The 25,223-nt window shown below is 51.7% G+C and overlaps 1 protein-coding gene across 12 annotated transcripts in view; it reads right to left on the bottom strand.

Annotated features, from left to right (window-relative positions):
- Positions 1–25,223, bottom strand: part of KSR1 (kinase suppressor of ras 1) — a 172,624-nt gene that overhangs the window by 21,969 nt on the left and 125,432 nt on the right. For 3 of the 12 annotated variants that reach the window (XR_012425396.1, XM_065531113.2, XM_074018847.1), the window contains exons 1-8: positions 16,733–18,171; positions 15,861–15,921; positions 13,554–13,637; positions 12,014–12,075; positions 11,806–11,912; positions 6,776–6,944; positions 2,848–2,889; positions 377–431 (exon numbers count right to left, since the gene is read on the bottom strand). Coding sequence is in view for 11 of the 12 variants with exons in the window: in XM_065531113.2 (XP_065387185.1) it covers positions 377–431; positions 2,848–2,889; positions 6,776–6,944; positions 11,806–11,912; positions 12,014–12,075; positions 13,554–13,637; positions 15,861–15,921; positions 16,733–16,763 (611 nt within the window). In the remaining variant the exon portion in view is untranslated. Of the gene's footprint in view, positions 1–376; positions 432–2,847; positions 2,890–6,775; positions 6,945–11,805; positions 11,913–12,013; positions 12,076–13,553; positions 13,638–15,860; positions 16,046–16,722; positions 18,172–18,407; positions 18,427–21,121; positions 21,127–21,307; positions 21,768–25,223 lie in introns of those variants that run through there. The other 9 variants (XM_065531115.1, XM_065531116.1, XM_074018843.1 and 6 more) reach the window with 7 other exon arrangements.

Here is a 25,223-nt window from a genome sequence, read left to right as displayed (position 1 = left end):
GCACCTACTTTGAGACCTACCACTGCGCTGAGGGTGAGATGTGGGAATGTGAGTCAAGTGCTCAGCATGGCCTGGTAGAGAAAGGCCTCTGCACAGGAGCTATTCTTAGGCTTCTCTAACTCCAATAACTCCCTCTATCCACCCTCCTGGGTCCCAAGACTGCTCCAGTTTCACAGGCAGCCCCACCCAACGTTGACCGCACTGATAGGAGGCAAGGAAAACCCTCTACGGAATTCACTGGCCCAGAGGGTGAATGAGCCCAGGGAGTTCTGCATCTGGCTGGCTGGAAAGGTAGAGTGGGAGGTGGCCAGGGATGTGGATCCAGCCTGAATAATTCCCCAAAGAAGGGAAGGGGACACAGCCTAGGGATGCCTACCGGGTACCGTCGGCAGCTTCAGGGAGCGGGGCTGCCTGTGCAAACGCCGAAATGTCTGGAGGAAACAAAAACCAAATACAAAGCATGAGATCGCTTTCCCCTCCCCAAAGAGACATGGTGCTTGAAACCCAGCACCCCTAGAGAGGTTGATTTTCCCCTGAGTGGGCTGCCACGTGTTCCCCAGGCACTTCCACAAGGACCAGCCTGTGATCTTCCATAAATGTTGCAAGGACGCAGCCTCCACAGCACCTGCTTCTGCATACACAGCTCTGTCTCAGAAAGGGGCTCCGGGCAGGTGGGGAGGCTGAGACTTCTCATTACCACCACTCACCTGTGGCCGGCCAAACTGCCCCACACAAACAAGTGGAAAAAGCAAACTGGGCTCTCATTTACTGGACAGGCTGGCTAAAGCTGCTGTTTGGAAGCAGGGGCTGCTTGCGACAACCTTTGAAAGTAATGAGATGCTCTCACTTCGGCCAGCAAGGCCAGTGGCAGGATGTGCAGGTGGCTCATTAGCGACACCTGGTGCCTGGTACAGCTGCTGGGGATTTCCAGCACAAAGGCCCCGACCCCTCGGCTTCCGCCCTCGGCTTCCGGTATGGGTCACTGGTGGACCAGCTCTCAGGGGAGAGGAAGAAACGCCACATATCAGGGGCCCAAGAGTGGGCAGCTGGGGCTGATCCCTGAGCCTGGGGTGTTCCCAGTTTTAGTGCTAAAAGTCCCACGTCCAGGGAGACCAGAACTGAAGGCTACTCCAGCATGGAACCAAAGTGCTACAGGGAGATTGGTGGTCCCAGGACTGCCATGGGCCGCTCACTCCCCGCTCTTTTCTGCAAAAAGAGACAGGAAGTGGCAGTGGCTGAAGCTATCAAAGGCCTCTCTCCTGCCTGTGTGGACAAAGACTCTCCCCGTTCAGCCAAAAGACCTCCCTCGACCTTCTTCTAGGGCTTTCTTCTGCCTTTGAAGGTCCTCTGAACCACAGGCTGTCAACATCTCTGGGACCTCACAGACATGGAGAATCTGATAGAGGCCGTGGGCCTTCTTATCAGGGAAATGCACACATGTGCCCAACATCCTGTGCACAATTTCTGGGGGATCAGAACCTTAGAAGCCTCTACTGGTAAGGCCTCCCCTGGACACAGTGTGCCTGCAGACTACCAGCAGGGGCCTGGCATTTCTACCCATCCAACACTGCTCAAATGTTCCACAGAAGGTAAACACACGCCTAAGGCATGAGGGAAGTAGTAAGAGTTGGGGTGTGGTTTGTCCCCAACCCCCAAGTGGGAAGGCAAAATGCTTCTGAAGCCTCATGCTTTTCCTTAAAAGTTAAGAGTGTATCATGCATTCTGCTCCAAAATGTGTCCACGTTTACTTTAATAAAAATGTATTTCCTTGCCCTCCCTGTGACATATCTTCAGGGGAAAATGGACCCTTCTGGGAAAAGAGCCACGTCTTCCCAATGTTTTGGGGTAATCCCCTGTGTGCATCCGAGAGCTAGTAACCAGGGAAACCACAACAAAAAACGGGTGTGAAACTGCAGAGGCTGCTCAGCTGTTTAGAGGAAGCCTCCATAAGGCGGGTTCTCAGGGCCCTGACCACTGCCCTGCACACACCTGAGCAACGCCATGCAGGCAGTCCTCTAAGGACTCAGATGCTCCAAGTCAGCCCCCTAATGGAGCTGGCTTAGGGAATAGAAAAGCCTGGAGTAACCAAGATACTGTGACTTCAAGACAGTCCTGTTCAAGACCCAAGAAAAAAACAGCTAGTCTTTGTTTTAAACACCATTACGCTCATCACCTTCAGTTACAGTAAAAAGCACTGATCTCAAACACTTTAGGGGCAGGAATGAAAAGGTGGGTACACAGTAAGTGTAGAAAACAATTTTTACAGAAGGGACTCAATGTATTGACTTACTGAATTGAAAGTGTTTTCCTTTAAACTTTCTGCAATAAGGAGGCATTTCCAGCAGTGGCCAGCAGATGGCACTGTGTGGTAAGGCACAGAAAGGTGAAGCCCACTAAGTGAAGCCCGCAGACCTTCCCAAATGGGTTTCCACTTCTCTAAGACGTTGTGCATAAGATATCCTCTGGCTATTGCGTAAGGGAGGATATGGTGACAGATGCTCATGAAGCATTAGCAAAAAGTCCTCTCCCCATTCTATAAACCCAGGTTCCAGTCCTGCTTCTACCATCTCCTGGCAGTGTGACCTTGAAAAGGTCGCCTGCAGTCTCTGTGCCAAGAGGCTGGACAGGTCCAGGGTCCCTCCCAGCAAGAACTTCTCACATTAAGAAGCCGACCTCCAGGGCACTTGCCCTGCCCCCTTCCCACCCTCCATGGGAAGTCAGCTCTCAGAACAGGTGGAGGGAGACTCAAGTACCTCCAAAGGCACCCCCAGGAAGAGGGCGCCCAGGTGGGGTGGACAGAAGGGGTCACAGCAAAGGGCAGTTAATGGAACCATGCAAAGGACTCACCTGGAAAGATAAACTGCTGTCTATGATGAATGAAGTAGGCAGCTTTAAACAGAAGAGGAGGTGAGTCACACACACAGAACGGCCAACGCAGGAGGGAGGAGCGGAATTGCAGGTACCGGCTTGGGAGACAGGGACTGGTTATTGGGCTGGGACAGCCCTACCCTAGATGGACCTGGCAAGGACAGGCCAAACCATGCAGGAAGCAGGAAAAGAGCTGGGAGAAAATGGGCCCTGGCAGGAGCCCTCAAGACTAAAGGGGTTTGCACTGGAGGATTGGGCATTCCAAGACCCCGTCTCTGGTCACCAGCGCTCTGCGAAATGCATGTGAGCCCAGAAGGGCAAAATACAATGCGAGAGAAACAGTGATTCTGAAAAGTTTAACAGTGTTATGTATGGAAGAATGGCCTCCTCCCCTTGAGCCCCACCTATACCTCCAGAGTGTCTCAATTCTCTCTCTTACAGGGTACTGAAAAGGATACACTGGGGTTCTGGAAGCTGACAGCATGTTCCAACCTCAATTCTGCCACATAACTAGGCTCTGGGACCTTAGGGAGTTGGCTAACCTCTCCAGCTGTCTCACTGTCAAATGGGGGTATAAATACAGTCATGTGCCACAGAACATGTTGCTTTGGTCAACAAGGGACCGCATATACAATGGTGGCCCTGATCATAATGCAGTGGAAAAATTCCTCTTGCCTAGTGATGTGGTAGCTGTGGTAACAGAGGCAGCGCCATGCATTCCTCACGTGTTTGTGGTGACACTGGCAGGAAATAATCCACGGAACTACAAGCTGTATAAAAGGATGGCATGCACAATTATGCACGGTAGCATCTTACTTGATAATGAGAATAAACAACTTCATTACTGGTTTATGTATTTACTATATTGCACTTTTAATCATTTTAAAAAATTTTTAATTAAGTAATTTATTTTTTGAGATGGAGTCTTGCTCTGTTGCCCAGGCTGGAATGCAATGGCACAATCTCGGCTCACTGCAACCTCCGTTTCCTGGGTTCAAGTGATTCTCCTGCCTCAGCCTCCCAAATAGCTCGGATTACAGGCGCCCACCACCACGCCTGGCTAATTTTTGTATTTTTAGTAGAGACGGGGTTTCACTATGTTGGCCAGGCTGGTCTTGAACTCCTGATCTCAGGTGATCTGCCCACCTCGGCCTCCCAAAGTGCTGGGATTACAGGCGTGAGCCACCACGCCCAGACTTTTAATCTTGATTTTAGATTATACTTGTTCTACTTACCAAAAAAAAAAAAAAAAAAAAGTTATCTATAATTTAGCCTCAGGCAGTTGCCTCAGGAGGTATCCAGAAGGTGGCACTGTTATCACAGAAGATGCCAGCTCCATGTATGTCACTGCCCCAAAGACCTTCCGGTGGGAGAAGATGTGGAGGTGGAAGAGTGATATTGATGATCCTGACCCCGCACAGGCCTAGGCTAGTGTGTGTGTCTTAGTTAACAAAAGAGTTTAAAAAAAATTAAGAATTATAAAAATAGAAAAAAGCTTATAAAAATTCAAAGAAAAATGTTCTTGTACAGCTATACAATATGTGTTTTGGGCTAAGTGTTATAACAAAAGACTCCAAATTAAAAAAAAAATTAAAGATTATAATGTAAAAAAGTTGTAAGCTAAGGTTAATTTATTATTGAGGAGAATATTTTAAAATAAATTTAGTGTAGCCTAAGCGTATAGTGTTTACAAAGTCTACAGTAGTGTACAGGAATTCCTCACTCACTGACTCATCTAGAGCAGCTTCTAGTCCCCTACAAATAAATACCATTTTATTTACTGATTTATTTATTTAGAGACAGAGTCTTGCTCTGTCACCTGGGCTGGAGTACAGTGGTGCAATCTCAGCTCACTGCAACCTCCACCTCCTGGGTTCAAGCGATTCTCGTGCCTCAGCCTCCTGAGTAGCTGGGACTACAGGTGTGCGCCACCACACTTAGCTAATTTTGTATTTTTAGTAGAGATGGGGTTTTGCCATGTTGGCCAGGCTGGTCTTAAACTCCTGGCCTCAAGTTATCTGCCTACCTCGGCCTCCCAAAATGCTGGAATTACAGGCATGAGGCACTGTGCCCAGCCGTATTTTTAATATTTTGTGCTGTATATTTACTGTAGCTTTTCTGTGTTCAGATGTTTCAATACACAAATATTTAGCATTGTGCTGCAATTGCCTACAATATTCAGTACAGTCACATGCTGCATAGGTTTGCAGCCTAGAAGCAATAGGCTACACCACACAGCCGAGACGTGTGAAGGACTATACCATCCGCGTTTATGTAAGTACACTCTATGATGCTCACATTACAATGAAATTGCCAAATGCATCTCTCAGAACATTTCCCTGTTGTGAAGCAGCACGTGACTGTAATCTTTTCCCAGGTTTACCACTGAAGTTGAAGTGCAATGCCCGTGCACAGCACAGAGGAGGGGGACGACAGGAGGCTTGCCTTCTCCAGCTGAACTACAGGGCCAGTGGGGCAGGCAGTGGGGGTTAGGGGGAGGGTTGACCCATTGGTGCTGCCATGACCAAAGAGATAGAGTCTTGAGAGAGTGAGGCCTCTGTGCAGGGGAAAATGAAGGCCCAGTCTAGGGACATCAGGGAAAGCAGCAAGGGTCCAGCTGATGGTGCAAACAGAACTTTTTCTGTGGCTGCTGTGTTTCAAACACACCCTTTCCATTTACAAAAACCCAAAGTGGGAGGTTTAGCAAAAGGCACAGTTTCAGAGCATAATAAAGACAGAGCAGAATGGGAGAGGAGGCTAATCAAATGTGCCATCACTCAATGCAGGGAGGGGAGGGGCGTGCTCAGGACGGCGCGTGCATGTCAGGAGATACTCAGCCACGTGCGTACTGAGGTGAAGGCAAAGAGAGAGATTCCTACAAGATCTCTGTCTCCACTGTCCCCAAAAGAAGTCCCAGGAGAAGCTCCCTGGCCTCCTGCTGGCTGGGTACAGCTCCAGCTGGGGCTCCCCTGGCACAGGGAGAGCTGTGACTGTCCTCATGGATCTGGAGCTCCAGAGGCCAGAGACAGGGGCCTGACCTGGACTCTACTGGCTGGTGACAGCCTGTGGCTGGGTCCGGAGCAAACAGGAGTGTCACAGCCACCTTCCTCTGGGACTGCAAACTGTAATAAACTGAAGGCTGAGACTGACTCTGAGGAGCGGCCAGAGAGGCTGAGGCAGCAGCTCAGTCCCAAAATGGGCAGGTGGGCTTCACTCTGCTGCTTGGAGAGGCAGACACCCCAGGGCCAGCAGCTGAGGGCAGGAGAGGCTGGAACCCTGACCTCTCCTGACAGACACCAGGCAGTGAGCTGGGGTGGAGCCTGGCTCAAGGTCTACTCTGCTGTAAACTCCTGTGGGACTCAGTGTCTTCAGCCACACAATGGGAACAACCTAATTCCAACTTTACATGGTCACCTATCTTATGGAAAGGGAACGAGAGGTCTCCTTGAAGGAGCTTACCCAGATCACGAGTGGGAAGCAGCAGGACCCCACCCAGGTTCCCTCTCTGAGGCCTTCTAGCTCCCTGCATTGCTGGCCATGCCTCCTGGGGGCTCAGAAGCCAGTCCTGAGAAAGTGAGCACTGCCCAGGAGAGGCCACCCCATGAAGAGGAGGGCAGCGTGGGGATTATGTTGTGTCATACGGACTTGGGTTTGATCTCCATTCTGCCACTTACAGGCTGTACAACTCATGGCAAGCCCCTCCCTCTCTCTGAACCTCAGTATTCCCATCTGTAAAACAACAGCATCAACATCAGAGCTATTGTGCTTGGGGCGCCTGGCAAGTGCTCCATAAACATCAGCTCTTCGCTGTGACCATGTCTGACCTTGAATCTGCAGACCTTGGGTCTGCTGAGAAGGGGATCTGTCCGCACCCCTGAGAACCCAGAAAAGCCTGGAGATGTGGTACCTGGGAAGTTGAACCTGCTGTCCCGCTGGCCAGGTGAGGGGTTGGGGGGCGTGGTGGCGCTGGATGGGTTGGATGATGTTGGGAAGGGCGCCGGCGAGGAGGGTGTGGAGGAGGTGGTGGAGGAAGGGTTGCTGCTGGAGTCCAGGTGATTCATGGCTGGAGGGTGCTCCTGCAGGACCAGACATATTGGGAGTGGCAGGGCTGTCCCGGCCCCACCTGCCTCCCACCAGCCACACCCTCCCTTCCCCATCTGGAAAGGAAGCAGTCAGCCCAGGGAATCCTCAGGGTCTGACATTTTACGCATCTAGCATTTGAGGAAGGGCAGCACACAGAGGCCCTCGCCTCAATGCCCACTCCCCAGGGGGCTCCTGCTCAGCTTTCTGATTTCAGCTCAAGCACACTCTTCCCAGAAGCCTTTCCTGCACCCTGGCTGGGACCACGCTCCTCCTCTCCATCCTGGCACAGCTCCCAGCAGTGTTTCATCAGGGCACCGTGTCTACTGCAGACGTCCCAGGCACTTTCCTGACGGAAGACTCTCCCACTACCTTGTGTGTTGCATGAGGCCAGGGTGATCATTACATACTCAGTGCCTGGCTCTGAGCTGGGCACACATTAGGATTTTATAATGAATTAAGTTCAGGCTCTGATAAATGTTATATCATGTCTGCTAAGCACCAGGCACTCTGCCAGACGTAGGGAGACCAATGATAAATGAGAGGCATACAGTCCTTTTCTTTGGAAATCTGGCTGAATCAAAGGCACTGGGAAGTCTTAGAGTCAAAGTACAAAACCCTGAAGAGGTGATGGCTTGGGCTGGTGCGGTCTGCCATTTTGGAGGGGTAAGAATTCTGGAGCTGGAAAGAACTTTCTAGAAGATGAGCCCAGGAGTTAGTTTGTCAGGACAGGCCTGGTTCACTCATGTTGTCCCAACTTAAATGTTAATGTCATCCCTTCCACACTTAAAGCAAGCATGCTCCCCCTGCTAATGGATCACATGAACCAGTGCTTGCCATGGGAAACACATGTTTGGTGGCCAGTGAGACACCTTTAGGAGACCCTTGGACACAACCCAGAGGACGCTGCACCAGGGAGGTGGGGTGCTCTGTTTCCTGTCTTGTTCTGCCTGAGAGAAGGCCTTGGCCTGAGCTGCTATGTCTTTATCGCCTCTCCAACACTGACTCATCACCCATTCAACAGAGTGAGGGCTTCAAGCTCCAAGCCTTAAGCAAGTGTGATAACCAGATGAAGCTTATAACTTTTTGGTTTTAACTGTGCTTGTTTTTTTTTTTTTTTGAGACGGAGTCTCGCTCTGTCGCCCAGGCTGGAGTGCAGTGGCGCGATCTCGGCTCACTGCAAGCTCCGCCTCCTGGGTTTACGCCATTCTCCTGCCTCAGCCTCCTGAGTAGCTGGGACTACAGGCGCCCGCCACCGCGCCCGGCTAATTTTTTGTATTTTTAGTAGAGACGGGGTTTCACTGTGGTCTCGATCTCCTGACCTTGTGATCCGCCCGCCTCGGCCTCCCAAAGTGCTGGGATTACAGGCGTGAGCCACCGCGCCCGGCCATAACTGTGCTTGTTTTAATGATTACCTTCTATCTGTAGGAATCATGGTTTTTCCAATGATGATAGTGATGATTACATAAAAGTGAAGTGTTGTTAAGTATTAGCCTAGGTGGTATCCGGTTAAGACAGAAACCATAAAGATGGTTTGCAGCTTTGATGAAGTTTGGGCGGCACTGATTATCAACTCAATTATCAACTCAATCCACACTACGTGCCACCACAGTCCCACTGTAGAGCTCAGGGAAGCAGGGCCCAAGGAAGCCAAGGGCTTTGCCCACAGTCATGGGAGATGGGCCTGGCATGATCCCAGCTCCAGGATGCCTTCTGGCCATGGCTCCCCAGCCACAGCACGGAGGAGACCCCTGAGAACAGCACCAGCATCTCACAGCTCTGAGCAAGAGCCTATGGGAGCAAGGACCAGAGAGCCCCAGGGAAGGGAGGGCTGCTGCACTAGAAATGAGAAAAGGTGGGTGAAGGGAGAAAGTAGGGGGCAGGGAGAGAGGCCTAAGCTCCAGCTTCTCCCTGTGGCCAAAAAGAGCACCGGGGTTTGGAGGCAGACAGACTGGAATTCTCGGCCAGCTTCCACCACCACTTAGCTGGGTGACTCTAGGCAACTTCCTCTACCTCTCTGAGCTTCCATTTCCTCAACCACAAAATGAAAACATCAACACCTATGGCAGAGGGTTACTGCGCTGACCAGTAGCATCACAAAGGTGGGAGTGGGTGGTACATAGCAGGTGACTAATACATGCTTGTTCCACATTCTTTTGCAGACCTGCTAGCTAGGAGCACTCAGAAGTTTGGGCCCCAGCAAGGCCAGAAGACCAACAGAGAGAGGGCTCCAGGGGATTCTAAGTTAGGCAGGACCTGGATCTGAAAAGTGCTTCCTGAATGCAAACATCAATTCCCCTGGGGGTGGGAGAGGAATTCCTTGGTTAAAGAAGTTGAGGCCAAGTTGGGTTAAATGCTAAGTTCAACAGGTTTATTTGCTGCACGCCATGAAGGCTCTGGCGTACAGAGTGACCTCTGGAATCTACTGGCCAGGGATAGTTGACATCACATGGCGCCAAGTTAGAAGTGGGAGCTGGATCCACTGAGCCCTCCCTCTTCTCACTCACTCTCCAAGGCTCAGGACCCTCCATCAGTCCCTCTGTGACCCTGGACAAATGACCCAACCTTTAAGAGCCACTGTGTAACATGGGGGTAACACCTGCCGGATCACAGTGTTGTTCAATCATTCAACAATCAACATGCTGGTTTCCTGACTGCCTATTGTGTGCCTGGTGCCAATGAGAGCAAGACAGCATCACGGGGCCCTCAGGGAGCATCTGTGCTGAAGGGGAATGGGGCGGGCAGGGGTGGAGGGGCAGGTGGTGGGAGAAGAGGTCGAAGACGAACAGGATAAACACACCTCTCAGCACCACGTGTGGCCCCTAGTGAGAACTCAGTAACAGCTCATGTTATCATAGCAACCTTCAGCGGGATCCTGGAGGGCCAACGCTCTCAGAGATGAGAGGTCTTTGGCACCACCGTGTGGGCTTAGAGGCCGAGGAGGTGCACGCAGGAGGGGCTCATGAGGGAGGTAGAACAGAGAGAGAGTGCTGTGAGGAGGGCTGAGGGGTGGTGTCCAGGTGGGTGGAGATGCAGGAGTGAACATGATGGGCAGGGGGTCGTGCAGAACGCATAGGGATGGGGGGTATGCTAGGCGTAGCTGGAGAGGAGAGGCAGGGGCAATGATGACATTGTTGGCAATGGGGGCAGGGGGCACTGCATTCCTGCTGAGGAACTGATCCTATCTGTGATGGGCTGGGAAAATAATTACTAGTTGATGGTATGGTACTGCTCCCTACAAGTTCATGAACATTCTCTCTTTACCCTTCAAATACCCTGTGAATGAAGCATTAGGAACCTCAATTTACAAAGCAGAAAGTGAGGCTCAGAGAGGTCAAGTGGCTCACTCAAGGTCATGGAAGCAAGAGAGGAGTTGGGACTCAAAGCCAGGGCTGGGCAGCTGTTGTGGTCTGAATGACTGTGAACTCCCACAGCTCACATGCTGAAACCCTAGCACCCAAGGAGGTGGTACTGGTAACTGGAGCCTCTGGGAGGTAATTGGGTCATCAGGGCAGAGCCCTCAGGAATGGGACTAGTGCCCTCAGGAAAGGGCTCGAGGGAGCTTGCTGGGCCCCTCCACCATGGGAGGATGTGGTATGAGTGACATCTGTGAGAAGGTGGGCCTTCCCAAGACATCGAGTCTGCTGGTACCTTGATCTTCCCAGCCTCCAGAACCATGAGAAACAAATTTCTATTGTTTTTAAGCTACCCAGTCTGTGATATTTTGTTATGGTAGCCTGAACAGACTAAGACAGGACCCTATCATCTTTCCCCTCTTCCTCCCCATTCTGGGTGAGAAGCCACCACCAGAGGGAAACGAGAGGCAGGAGAGAGGACAGGTGCAGGCCCATGGCACAGTCAGGCCTGGGACAGCTGGCCTTCTTGTTTGACAGTAAGAGGTGGCCCTGGCTCTCCCAGAGCAGCCCCTGAAGCTGTACCTTTAGGGTCCCCAGTACAAACTGGCCACGTTGCCTGTCTTTTTCTTCCAGCCTGAGCCACATGGCCAGTCACAGCCATGAGGCAACTGGGCACATGCTCCTCATCGGAGGGGCACACGCTAAGCCCCTGCTCTGGGGCTGCAGGTAAAACACACTTAAAAATACACAGCCAAAACCACAGCAGCCAGCAGCCTGCAGCCAGCCAGGATGGGAGCTGCTGTCAGAAGCCATCAGCACTGGCACCTCCCAGATGCCAGGCACACCTGTGCAAAGGGGCCAATGACAGGTATGCCAACCCTCCTGGGGGACACAGGTTTCGCAGACTCTGTCTAGCTGCAGAGGACACCCGTCTGCCTCAGCAGAGAAGCCTGACCTGGCTATGGATGAAAATGCACTGTTTGTATTACTTTTGGGTATTCCTATGAGGGCAGCAGAGCCTTGCTCGGTGGCGGTCATGGCAATTGCTTTAACGAACAACTGAAGGTGTATCTACCGCACTGCGACTAAGGGCCCAGGTTTTGCGGCTGGGTGGCTGCCGAGGCTACCACTCTGGGTTTGTATCTTGCTCTCAGGGGATGCTGTGCTGTTTTCTCACCTGTGACATGGATCAGTATGTACCCTTCAGAACTACTGTGGGGCTCAAATGAAACAGCAATGGAAGTTGTTCCCGGTACACGCTAAACACACAGGAAGTGTTAGCTCAAAGGAGAAGGGACTGGGAATCATGGCTGTACCACCACAACTTAAATGTAAAGCCTCCTAGTGGCTCAAGATATGATTCCCAAGGCCACCCTCTGGCCACAAATCTGAGACTGTGGTGTCACATCCCACTTCCCCACTGAGCCTCTGAGGCAGGGGTGCTTTATAGGAAGGACGTCCAGTGGCAGAAGGGGGTCCTCCCCAGCACTACCCAGTGTACCTTCTTTGTCAGTGCTTTGGGAAGGGTTCCAAAATGGGGTTCGGCTGCTCTGTCCACCGGGTTGTTGATGTCCGAGGGGACAGATTCTGTCCTCCGAAGCCGAGTTACTGTTTGAAAAGAGGGAAAACCCATCACCAGGGAACAGGTCAAGCTAAAGATTGATTCACTGAAATCCAGAAGGCAGAGGAGAGGAAGGCAGAAAACTCACATGGCAGGAAGGATATTCTACAGGCAGGGGCTTCTTTGGTACATTTGTTGTGACACTTCAACCTGGTAAAGAAGGGGAGGTTAGCGTGCGGAGCGCCACGTGCGGGGCTCGGGCACACATGGGTAGCTCTGTGTAGCATTCACTCAGGACTGTCTCCATTTCCACAAACTTCTCAACAAATGTTAGCTCGGAAGTAGAGAACACCATGATATTAATAGTAATAGCAGCTGCTACACTGAGCTGCTATGCTGAGCATTTACCACGTTCTGTGTCATTTACCCATCCTCACAGCAAAGTAGGTCTCGTGATGCCCACTTCGACTTGCCCCAGGTTGCCCACCTATTTTTCTTTTGTAAAGAAAAGGAGACCCTCTACCCATACTGAAAAAACTCAAGACAAATCTGAACTTACAAAAAAAAAAAAAGACGAATTAGACAGACAGTGTTTGCTTTACCAAAGAATCCCAGGGACTCAAAGGGCAGCCCCTCCGGCTACATTTGTGCAATGGAACATGCGGTCTGAGGGTCAGCCCCAGGCTAGGATTGGAAAGAACTGGGTTCTCACTGTGGTCCTGCCTTCTGCACTGAGTCCTAGATTTCTCTCTAATGGGCTGAGGGTGTCCTATTAACCTTATACTGCATCGCAGGACAGCCTGGGCTCAGAGGTCATCCTGTGCTCTCCACATCATGGGAACTAGAGGTCCCTAATGTAAAGCCAAGTGGCCAGGAGCCACAGGAGACCCAGACTAGAGAGAGAAGTCAGCAACTCCCTAAAGGTCAGGAGAGTCGCTGGGAAAGTGATGGGTCCAGCTGATAGGCACAAGACCCACCATCTACCGTGTGACTGGAGCCCAGATGCAATCACACACACTAGCTCAGGTTCTCAGAGCCATCCCCATGGTTGATGCATACATTAAAAATCAGGCCCAGAAAGGTCAAGTGCCTTGCCCCAGGTCATACAACAATGCAGGGGCAGAGTGGGCTGGACACCGAACCTCCAAGGCCACCTTGCATTAGGTGAGGGCAGTGGGACAGCAGAGGACACACTCTGCCCAGCCCACACTGTTCCCTATCCTTGCCCTTCCTTCCCACCAGAAACCACAAGGCATGAGAAAATAAAGTTGGACTTGTACAGAATGTATACCCTGCGCTCACTCTCCCCGTCCGCAAGCCAACTCCTTGTTTTTAGCATCGCCTGTCTGCCTCTCGAGGGCTTCAAAATGTAAGGCTAAACTTCAGAACTCCTTACAGGTCCCAGAACAGTCCTCATATTCCTCCGGGCCTTAGTACAAGACCCTCCCATGGCCTGGAATTCTCTTTCCCCCTTGGTCTATCTTGTAAACTTCTATTCATCCTTCAAAGCCCACCTCAAGTATTCCCTTCTTCGCGGAGTAACTTGCTTAATCTCCCTGAAGAGGCCTGATCACTCCCTGGTGTGCTGAATAGGACTATGAATAGCAAGTATAGGGAAGCGTGTTGGAACTCTGATTTACTAAACGAAAAGTGTCTGCTCCTCCCACCCCCACTCCTCTTCCCATCACCTGCAATGCTTGCACTTCACTCCAAATATCATGCTCTTCTGGCACACGTGGCAGACCTGCGACAGCCAGGACTTGGTGGAGAACCTGCAGGGGGCAGACACAGGCACATGCTCGCACTGGCTGGGAGGCCAAGGCCCAGACACAGAAGGGTTCCCACGGAGCTCCAGGGCAACTGGGAGTCTTGGCTCCATCCCAGAGCCCCATGGGCCCTCTCCCAGATGCAAAGTCATCACTGTCAATATGCTGAAGTTGGTGTGGTCATCTGGCAGTACCAATCTGGCAGCAGCAATCAAGAGTACAAGTGTGCATACCCTTTGACCCAACAGTTCTTAGGAATTCTTAGGAATTTATCCAACACAAGGCCACAAATGTTGAAAGATACATAGACAAGGTATGCCAGCAGCATGTTAGCAGCATAAAGACGGAAAATAACCTACATGTCCATTGATAGGGGCTATGACTAAAGTATGCTCTTTCCAAACAATGGAACACTATGCAGCAAGAAACTAAAACAAGGACGCTTTTTCTGTGCAAATGGAATGATCTCCAAGTCACATTGTCAAGTTAAAAAAGTAAGGTACAGTAAGATACGATCCCATTCACATCAAGTTCAAGTACAGAAAAAAAAAAAAACTCAGCTATGACGATAGAAGTGAATACCACTGAATGGCAGCACTGTCAACTAGGGAGAACTAAAGGTAACTTTCTGGGTGCTGGAATGTTCTTCATCTTCATCTGGATGGTATACACAGGTGTGTATGAATACATACACATACACACACATAGTTGTGCATTTTGCTCTATATAAATTGTATCTCCATTTTTGGAAAAAAGTATAAGATTGTGTATAACATATGCAGTATTTGAGTAAAAAATAAAGGGGAAAACATACATACATATTTGTTTGTATAAAATATCTCTAGAAGACAACACACAGCTAAGACTTCTTTACAGAGGGGACTGAGGAGTTGGGGACAGGAACAAGAGGGCAATTTTCTGTTGACGTTTCAACGTATCAGTCTATTTTCAATCCAAAATGTAGAACATTAAAGAAAACACGAAAGATAGATTTCAAGGAAGGATGGGGGACGAGTGGGTAGTGTCCTCCAGAAAAAAAGCGCAAGGCTGGTCCACAGGGTGGGGAGGCAGGCCTAAGAGCAGAAATAACTCATATTTTTGGAAACACAGATTTTTTTTTTTAACATATTGTGTATCACAGTAACAACAGAACAAATGCCAACAGCATTTGGGAAACAGTTTGTAATGCATCCACTAACACTAGCTCATTTGATTCTTATGCCCATGCCAGGGAGTGAGGCAGGTCCAGGATTCTAAGTGTGCAGCCAAGGAAACCAGCTCAGAGAGGTCAGGTGATGTTCCCAAGGTGCCACAGTTGGGATGCTGTGTAACAGGGTCTGGATCCCAGCTCTCTGAACTTAGAGTTACAGAGCTTCTCTGTAAGAAATTCCACTGGTCCAGCAGAGGCCAAAAAAGGCCTTCAGCACAAGGGAAAGAGAAGAGGCTCTGGGGACAAACAGCTGGGTTTGAATTCTGCCTTCTGCTTACTACCGGCTGTAAGATGCCTCAGATGCTTCTGCAAATAGGGTTAACGCTAAGCCTCACAGGATTTGGGAAGGATCACAGATACGCTGTGTAGCAGAGATCCATAAATGTTACTCTCTCCACCCAACAAAGATGGGAGCTTCTGGTGGCAGGGGACACCCAACTGCATGGAGTGCCTTTTAAGGAGTTGCAATCTGGCCTCCTCGAGATGCAACCAGGTCTGTGGAGGCTCACACATATGCACACGTGCTCTCTGTCTCCCTCATTGGGTTTTAATTACTTCTCATGTCAACACTGCAGGTGAGGGGAGCAAGAACCTTAGGGGTGGGGCCCAGGAATCTGGATTTTCAACAGGCTCTACAGCAGACTCTGATGTGCAGCCAGTTTCAGGACTCACGTGACATCTCACCGGATGCAGGGGAAGCTCCTGCAACTCCTTCCCATGACCCTGACCCTATTTCTCCTGGGACCTTTGTCCTGGGAAAGAAGGAAAGTGTTTTCCCTAAGCAGAGTGAGGAAGAGACCCGAGGAGGTGCAGATGACGGAGGTGCAAGTCCATGTGGCCACCCTGGCAAGGCAAGGGTTCCAGGTAAGTGCAGGGCCATGTCCCACAGGTGAAATGGAAATGGACAGACCCGTCAGAGGCAAAGAGCTCGCTGAGAAACAGAGACCGGAACTCCCGGCCCCATGTGGGTTCCAGCTCGGCTCTGTGCTCTGATCCCCCTCCAGGCCCGCTGTGCCTACCTGTGTGTAACCGACAGCCCGATATCCCTCCGTACCATCTGTGGGGATCCATGCGAGAGATCTGCGGGGAAAGAGGCCGGATGGGCAGGCTGAGGAACTCCGCAGGCGACAGCTCGTGCCCGTGACTTCCTAGTTCAGAGACCACAGGCTAGAGGGGGGCGCAATGGTTTATTACATAAGCATCTCCCTGATCTATATCCATCAACACAGGAGCAGGCCAGGCTAGCCCAGTGGCATGGTATGGTTCCCCTCGCCTCGCTTGGTCCTCTAGCTTGCTCCTGGCCTCTGAGGATGGCTCAGTCAGCTGCCTCTGTGATGTTTCTAGCTGAGGAGCAAGGCAGGCTGGAGAGGCAGAAGGCAAAGCCAGAGTGTGGACAGAAGCTTCTATACAGCCCAACCTCTTGCAACCTCTCACCAACACACCACAGGCCCCCAGTGTGCAGGGGCTCAATTCTGGGTACTTCTTGGTAAATGGCTGAAGCTGTCTACCTCAGGTGGAGAGCCGAGGCTAGTCAGCCCATCCAGTGCCTTTCCAGGCAGAAGCCCCTGGAGGATATTCCTCTGGGAGAGGCCACTGCCAGATCTGGGCAGACAGAGCGAGGACAAGGCGAAGCTTTACCACATTCTCACGTGGGCCAGCCCCAGCCAGGTATGAGCCTGAGCCTCTGGGGACTTCTTGAGCACCCTCCTTCTCTGCTGAGAGAAAGGCCATACGCTTTGAGGTGCCTCTCCTGCTGGCCTTCCTGGAGGGCGCTCCCTCTCCCAGCCTGGGATTCCCTGTAAGAACAGGCATCCCTAGTGCAGTAGACAAACTGCTGGAAGCACTCTCTCCACCCACCAGCAGCCCGCACATTCAACTCACGCCCCCATACTCAGCGCCACTGCCTCCCAGAGCCAGCCCATGGGTGGGCTTCGGGGATCCGGGAACCCTCTGGACTGGTTCAGTAGAATGCTGTAGGCTTTTCTCTGGAAAGAAGATCTAAGACTTTCATCCAATCATCAAGGTGACCTGTGACCCAGAAAGGTCAGGAACACAGTGCTCTAGTGTGGCCATCTCATGTCCTCTGAGTCAGAAGGTCCCCCAAGGGTGGCCACTGCCCTCCTCAATCCCAAGTGCTGGTCTAGCACAAAGCTGGACTCATGAAGTGCTGGTTCACTTAAGGCCAAGTACCACATAAATAACCTCCATGAGAAGGGCGTGCTGGAGGTACTGAGTCCTCCCACATCAAGGAGAGCTGGATAAGAACAATCTATCTCACCTGCAGCTCTCCCTGGCACATCTGCCATGAGGCTGACTTGTCCCAACTTCCTCCTGGGGCTCACCCCACCCATCAGCAGCCAAGGCCACCAAAACACATGGGGATGGCTGGGCACCGTGGCTCACACCTGTAATCCCAGCACTCTGGGAGGCCGAGGCAGGAAGATCGCCTGAGGTCAGGAGTTTGAGACCAGTCTGGCCAACATGGTGGAAACCCCGTCTCTATTAAAAATACAAAAATCAGCCAGGTGTGGCAGCGGGCACCTTTAATCCCAGCTACTTGGGAGGCTGAGGCAGGAGAATCACTTGAACCCAGGAGGCAGAGGCTGCAGTGAGCTGAGATTGCACTACTGCACTTCAGCCTGGGTGACAGAGCGAGATTCCGTCTCAAAAGAAAACAAAAACAAAACAAAACAAAAAACACGTGGGGCTAAAGGTGCCAGCTGCCAGCCTAGGAGAAACAGACTATGTTGGAGTTTCAACCAGTTAGCCCCAAAGCCACCTACGATCTGCCCCATCTTCTGTGGGCATGGGCAGTGAGGTGGTATGTGCACCAGGCACTGCCTTCATCTGATCTGCATGGAGACACTGGCCCTGAAGGCCTAACAATCTCACTGCTCCAGTCTCCGTGTTACCATAGCAATTGGAGGATGGCAGGGCTGGGGCTGTCCTAGAGATGGAGGTGTTGAATGTTCCTCCAAGGTTCTGTGAAGGGCCCTGGCAGTTTCTGCCAGGGCACTAAGGGAGGGAAGTGTAGCTCCTTTCCATGGTCCCCCTGTGCCTCCCTGGGGTTCCTGCAGCCAGCTCCACCTCAGCATAGTTCCTGCATGCTGCACCCCTCCTCATTCCCAAGACCCCGCCCACAGCTACGTGACTCTCCTAGCCAGCTCGGGATAGTACAAAAATAAACTCCTATTTTGCTCAGGCAAAAACCAGACATCTCTGCATTTCCAGACAATTAAAAGCAGACTCCAGAGGCACAGCTGTCTCCCTCCACTCTGACTCATGAGCGAGGCCCCACAGCACAGCCACGTGCAGGAACGTGCTCCCAACCTGGAGGTGGGGGTGGGAAAGGGGGTCAAGGGTTGCCCATGTGTCCTCCCATCCCAAAGGGGCATCTGCACCTCCCATCTTTTGGGGCGTCATTCAGAGTTGTGCTGCATTTCTGCCTCCAGGAATGTCCCTCTCCTGAAGAGTGGGGTCCCGGGACATCAGGTGGGGTTCTGGGGATGGCTAAAGTCCACTGAAACCAGGCAGATGGCACCGCCTTCCCGGGGGCAGTGCTTTACCATGGCAGCCCAGCAGGCCAGAGTCCCTGCTGGAGAGTCTCGGTGGGCAAGGGCAAGGTGGAGACAGGGCTCTTCATGGGGCTGCCCATGGGCCGAGATGCGCTCAAGGTCTCTGCTTCTCAGAGAACAGCTGCCAGCTAGGCTGAAGCCAGCCAGTCACTTTAAGGCCACCTGTCTTAGGGTTATTTCCTGAGGCGGTCACCAGCACCTCTGCTTCTGGACTATGGAGAGGCCGAATGGGCTAAGAGGGTGGTCAAAGAGGTCCACCCCCGATGGCGACAGCAACGCACACACGACTCCCAGGTGGTAGAGGGGATGGAAATGAATCGCTCTTACCAAACCTAGAGGAGACAAAAAGCAGAGAGGGGGATTACGTCACCATGCTGGCTCGGCGCGTTCCTAGAACATTACCTTTGGGCGGGAGCAGGCAAGGGGCTGGGATGCAGGACTTTGAGGCCTGGCTTGAGGCCAGGCTGTGGCTGAGTGACTGTGGGAACCCCTGCAATCTCTGTGGGGACATTTCCTCAATGGAAAGGACTAGAAGGGCATTCCCCGGGCCTCCCCAGGGGACATTGAAACTCAGTGCTGTGCACTTTAATACATTAGCTTACATAAGCCTCGCCAGCAACCAAGCATGGTAATTAGAGTTCAGCCCATTTCACAGCCAAGAAAACTGAGCCTCAGGGGGCTGGCTGAGTAGGTCACATGGCTCACAGTGGGAGAGCCTGGCCCAGAGCCAGGCAAGAAAAGGGGTAAATCAGCTGGAGAGACCAGGCCTGGTGGCTCATGCCTGTAATCCCAGCACTTTGAGAAGCCGACACAAGTGGATCACCTAGGTCAGGAATTCAAGACCAGCCTGGCCAATGTGATGAAACCTTGTGTCTATTAAAAATACAAAAATTAGCCAGGTGTGGTGACGCATGCCTATAATCCCAGGTACTCAGGAGGCTGAGGCATGAGAATCGCTTGAACCCGGGAGGCGGAGGTTGCAGTGAGCTGAGATTGCACCACTGCACTCCAGCCTGGGCAGCAGAGCGAGACTCCTTCTCAGAAAAAGAAAAAAAAAATTATCAGTTGGAGAGGGTGTGGCTGGACAGGAAGGCAGAGATAACAGCCATGCAGAGCAGAGGTAGCCCCTGAAAGGAGAGTCACGCAGGGACACACCCTGAGCCTCCCCAGGGGGCTGCCACTGCCCCCAAGAACACATGGAGCTGGAGGAAACAGAGCACTCAGGGGTCACCAGAACAGCGAGGTGGCCTGAGCGTCACGTCAGTGCTGGTTCTGGTAACTCTGCAGGGACTGGACTCAGAATCCCAGGGTCTGAGGCTCAGTCACTGGCTGGAGTTTGAGGCTAGTTGTATCATCTGCCTGAGGCTGTGTCCCTGCCACCTTCCAGCATGCGAATGAGACCAGAGCTTTCCTAATGTTCTTCTTGGGAGAAGACAGAAACAGAGGGACTGGGTTGAGCCCACTGTGAGATGTCCTCTGACCCATGTTCGTGTGGTCATCATCACTGCATTCTACAGCCCCTTCTGGGTGGGACCCAGGCCCCAGCAGGACAGCCCAAGAGGGAACAGCAGGGTCAGTGACACCTGGATCTCTCCTCCTTGGGTGGCACACTCAAACCCATTGGAGCTGTCCAGGCTCCATCCCATAAAGGACCTGAACAGCATGCACTGGGAGAGGGGATCAGGCCCATTCCAAAGATGACTCCAAGGCCCAAGATACACCAGAGCCCAAGGAACCCCCTAGAAAATGGGTGCCCTTGTCGCTTCTTTACCTTTTGGCTAAGATCAAGTGTAGAAAAGTGGTGCCCAGGCTGAGGAGAGAAACCAGGTGCCCCAATCCTCGGGGTACAAGAAGGTAAGAGGCACCCAAGGAGAACTCTCCCTTTCTTTCTGTGCTGTCCACAAGGGTATATTGACAAGGGCAATCTTTGTAATAAAAAAAGACTATAATCTAATGCCCATCAAGAAGGGGACAAGATAAACTATACAATGAAATAATATGAACAAGTCAAACAAATGGGGTTTAAATAATTATAGACATACACAAAACTGCTAGCCTGGTTGGCTCCTGAAAGGGGAACCACGTGACTGAATAAAAATGGTGGGGTAGAGTTTTCACCGCGTACCCTGAGAAGCCACAGAGCTGCTGCACTTTGGATCGTGTGACTGTCTCACTTGTTCAAAATCCATAGATAGAAAAAACTTTTAAGTCAAAAACTAAACAAAAGAGTAAAATATTCCAAGATGTACTGACATGATGTTCCCAGAGATACCAAGGGAAGTTGAAAAAACAAGTCATGGGACAGAGTAGATGGTATGGTATCTGATAGTCACTAGTGGTTTCCACCAAATATTCCAGTTCTCTCCTCTTGGGCGTGTGGGCAAAGAGCACAGTTTCATTCTCCTGTTCAGGTTGGGCCAGGAATGGTGAGTGGAACTTCCAAGAAAGAGTACTCAACTGCCAGGGCATGACATCTGGAACTCACTTTTCCCCCTGCCACCGTGGCCAGCAATGCTCAGACAGTCTGGGCCCGGAAGGAGGCTGACCCATGATGGACAAGATGGACAAGGCGGCATGAGCAAGAAACAAATCTTTGTTCCTTTAAGACCTGGCAATTTGGGGATATCTGTTATTTCCGTGTAACCCGGCCTACCCTGACCCATACGTGGCATCACGTCATGTGCACGCACGTGTACATACAGAACCAAATCTAGAAGGATTCAGGCCACACCGCTGAAGCAGTCTGAGGAATGGACTGAAAGATGGGGGTACCTTTTACTTTTGACTTTACATGCTTCTATAGGGGTTGATTGTATTGGTCCTTCCATGTATCTTTATAATTAGAAAACCACAGAGGGCACTTTTGGTAGCTGCCCAGAAGGAGCACTCACCTCATCGAGGAGACCTCGTCAATGCGGTTCCCCAGCTGAGACTCGTGGGACTTACTCCGGGTGAGCGTGGGGAAGCTGGGCAGCAGCTGGAAGACCTTGCGGCTGGGTGGGGGGGGCGTCCGCGGTGGCTTCAGCTTGGTGTGCCGTCGCAGCTGGGGTGTGGTGGGCGGGGTGATGAAGCTGTGCAGGGCACGCGGGGTCAGCCGGCCACTGGCATGCAGGGGAATACAGGTATCCGAGAGGCCCTCACTGAAGCTGGGGGTGGGGGAGTCTGAGGCAGGCAGACCTGACACGGAGATGGAGCGTGGGCCCTGGGCACTGTTGCCTGCTCTGCCCAGCTGGGAGCTCCCCAGGGGCCAGGGCAGGCTGGCTGGTGAGAGAGTGTCCGTGGAAGGCCCCGAGCCACTTTCCCGCCGTGCATCCAACGAACTCCAACTGGAGTCCTCCTTATGTTCCCCTCCTGTGGACCAAGACGTGAAGTCACAGATGGTCGGGGCTGGAAGGCATTCACAAGGAGATGGCCAGGAGCCAGAGATGTTCAACACCTGGTGTGAGGCTGCACTGTTTCTTAAGGGAAGGCTTCAACTATCAACCTTTACCTGGTTTATAAAGGCTTCACACTCATGCGCACATATTATGTAGCCAACCACGAGGCCCTCGGTGCAGATACTACCACAGGATGAGCATCCCTAATCTGAAAATCCAAAATCCAAAATGCTCCAAAACTTGGGAATTTCTGAGCATCGACATGACACTCACAGGAAATGCTCATGGGAGCACCCCGGATTTCGGGATGGGGAATGCTAAACAAGTAGGCATAGTGCAAATGCTCCAAAATCTAAAAAAACCCAGAATCTAAAATGCTTCTCATCCTAAGCATTTCAAATAGGGGATACTCAACCTGTATTTTTCTGTTTCATAGAGAAGGAAGCACAGCTCAGGAGGAACTGGCTCGTGCAGGGCTCTTAAGGGCAGGTCTTGGGGGAGCAATCTAGGAAACCCACCCCAAAAGTGGGTGACCTCAGAAACTGAAGGGGTGACCAAGCTGGGTGTGTGAAGGAAGGAAAAACTCCACTTTAAGAAAATTCAAACATTGGGACAAGGGGTTGTTCTGAGCATCCAACAGCAAAGTGCCCCAGGGCTTGTGAAAAAAGATCCAGGAAGAAAGGGACCAACAGCCACTTTCTTCTACGCCAGCCTTTGAGTGACTGTGGGCTGTCCCTACCATGACCCTCTGCCTGAGGCCCCTGAGGCTTGTGTGGCTCTGTGGGGCTTGAGCTCCAGCCATTCAAGCACATGCTGGATGCTGGGTGGAAAGGCCTATAAAGACCCATCCTTGTGCTTGAAGAGTTGAATGGGCGTGACAGGCACATAACACAGTATGTATGCTCTGTGCCAGGACAGAGACACACAGGGGGCTCTGCAGAGGAGCAGACCCTAAATCAGCTGTGGGGGTGGAGAGAGGGAGTGTGCCAGGGATGGTTTCCCAGAGGAGGTGGCACCTGGGCTGAGTCAACTATGGAAGAAGGTGGAGAAGGAGCACCAGGCAGAGGGAACAACATATGGGAAGGTAAGGGCATATGGCACCTTCTGGTCACTACAAAGGGTTTTGTGTGCTGTCAGAGGTAAGGACAAGCCGGGGAGAGGCAAGGGATGAAGTTGGAGGGTCAGCCCAGTGGGGCCAGATCAGGAAGGGCCTTGAATGTCTTGCTAAGAACTTTAAATCTCATACTGAATTGTAATCCCAATGTTGGAGGTGGGGGCTGGTGGGAGGTGACTGGATCATGGGCATGGTTTCTCATGACTGTTTTAGCACCATCCTCTTGGCTTGGTGCTGTTCTCGTGAAAGTGAGTTTAAAAATGTGTAGCACCTCCCTGCCCCCTCTCGCTCTTGCTTTTGCTCCTGCTCCTACCCTGTGGGACGCCTCACTCCCCCTTGCCTTCCGCCATGCCTGGAAGCTTCCCGATGCCGCTCCAGAACCAGAAGCCGCTATGCTTCCTGGAGAGCCTGTAGAACCATGAGCCAAGTAAAGCTCTTTTCAAAATAAATTATCCAGTCCTGCAGATCACCAGGTCAGGAGTTCGGGACCATTCTGGCCAACATGGCAAAACCCCATCTCTACTAAAAATACAAAAATTAACCTGGTGTGGTGGTGCATACTGGCAGTCCCAGCTACTTGGGAGGCTGAGGCACAAGAATCACTTGAACCCGGGAGGCAGAGATTACAGTGAGCCGAGATCGTGCCACTGCACTCCAGGCCGTCTCATAAATAAATAAATAAATAAATAACCAACCCAGCCTCAGGTATTTCTTTACAGCCTGCGAGAAGGGACTGATGCACCTGTGTTGCACAAGCCTGCCCTGCCTCCCTCCTCCCTCCGGCAATGCCTGTTCTTCTCCCCAGTGTACAGTGGAGGTCACTGAGACTCGGGGAGGTCACAGACACTGCCCAAGGCCAGACATTTAAGAAAGTGGTGGGATGGGAATTGACAAGTTCGGTCCCAGCACCATGCTCCCCGCCGCACCCCCCACGATGCTACTGATTCTGAATAACCTACAGCGGAACAGCTGTGGGAGGTAACAAGTTCCCCATCATCAGAGGTGGTCAAGCCACTTATCAAGAATGGGGGGAAGAATTAGCCTTCCCAATTCACAAGTTTCTTTGTACATCCCATCCCCTCTTCAAACACCCTTCCTCCCACCTGACTGCAGTGACCTTCCATTCAGGAACCGACCGGACAGGAGCTGCTCAGTCCCTGTGCTCCCATACCACTTGCTCCTTATGAGCTGCAGCCATGACTAACACTGTAGCTCATAGACTGGCCTATTGGAGGCACCAACCAGGTTTCTTGTTGAGCAGATGAAAGAATGAATTTCATGAATCTACGAGCAAGCCCGCCACCAAAGGAAACAAGCCCCAAATTTGCAAGTTGCCTATTTAATCACCACTGCTCTTGGGCCCACTTGAGGATGGCCAATGGGTCCTGATGTGTGCACTGACACCAGCTGATTGGCAGTGGCTGCTTGAGAATGACACTAGAGTCACCACAGAAGCATCTGTGGGTTAGTGATATCTTCCTCGGGTGAAGGACTGGGAGGATCAGCAGGAACGTTCACCTCCTATTCACCAGCACAGACAACCATCCTTCACACACTTTTTTTTTTTTTTTTTTTTCTGGGTGAGACAGGGTCTGGCTCTGTTACCAAAGCTGGAGTGCAGTGGTACGATCTTGGCTCACTACAACCCCTATCTCCCAGGCTCAAGCCATGCTCCTACCTCAGCTTCCTGAGTAGCTGGGATTACAGGCACATACAACCACTGTTTGCTAATTTTTGTATTTTTTGTAGAGACGGGGTTTTGCCATGTTGCCCAGGGTGGTCTTGAACTACTGAGCTCAAGCAATCAGCCTGCCTCCGCCTCCCAAATGCTGAGATTACAGGCCTGGGCCACCATGCCCAGCTGCTCACTCACCTTTCTTTAGACCAGAGATTGCAAAGGAAATGACTTCAACACTTTCTATCACCTCATAGGCCTCACACTGAAAAGAACATCTAATACATGCCAGGCTCTGGTCTGAGGACTTACGTTAACTCATTTCCTCTTCACAACAACCCTGAGAGAGGTGTTGTTATCACTGCCATTTTCCAGATGAGGAAACTGAGGCACAGTGAGGTAAAGTAACTCAGCAAGGTCCCAAAGGTTCTAAGTGGCCAAGCAGAGTGCTGGGCCCAGACAGGGCCCAGGCGGTCTGATTCCATAGCCCATCCGTACTGTGACTAGACTGCTCTCACCAAGCCCCAAGGGGGTGCAATGAAGATGCTGTGATGCATGATCTGACGGGATCACTGGTATCCAGCGGATCCCAGCAGGTGCCTGTGAAGTGCAGCCAGCACTGGGCAGATGAAAGGCCTGTG

This window comes from Macaca fascicularis, chromosome 16, assembly GCF_037993035.2.
Source record: "Macaca fascicularis isolate 582-1 chromosome 16, T2T-MFA8v1.1".
Classification (NCBI taxonomy): domain Eukaryota; kingdom Metazoa; phylum Chordata; class Mammalia; order Primates; family Cercopithecidae; genus Macaca; species Macaca fascicularis.
Note: the sequence above shows the minus strand (reverse complement) of the source record. Positions and strands in the feature narration are given on the sequence as shown.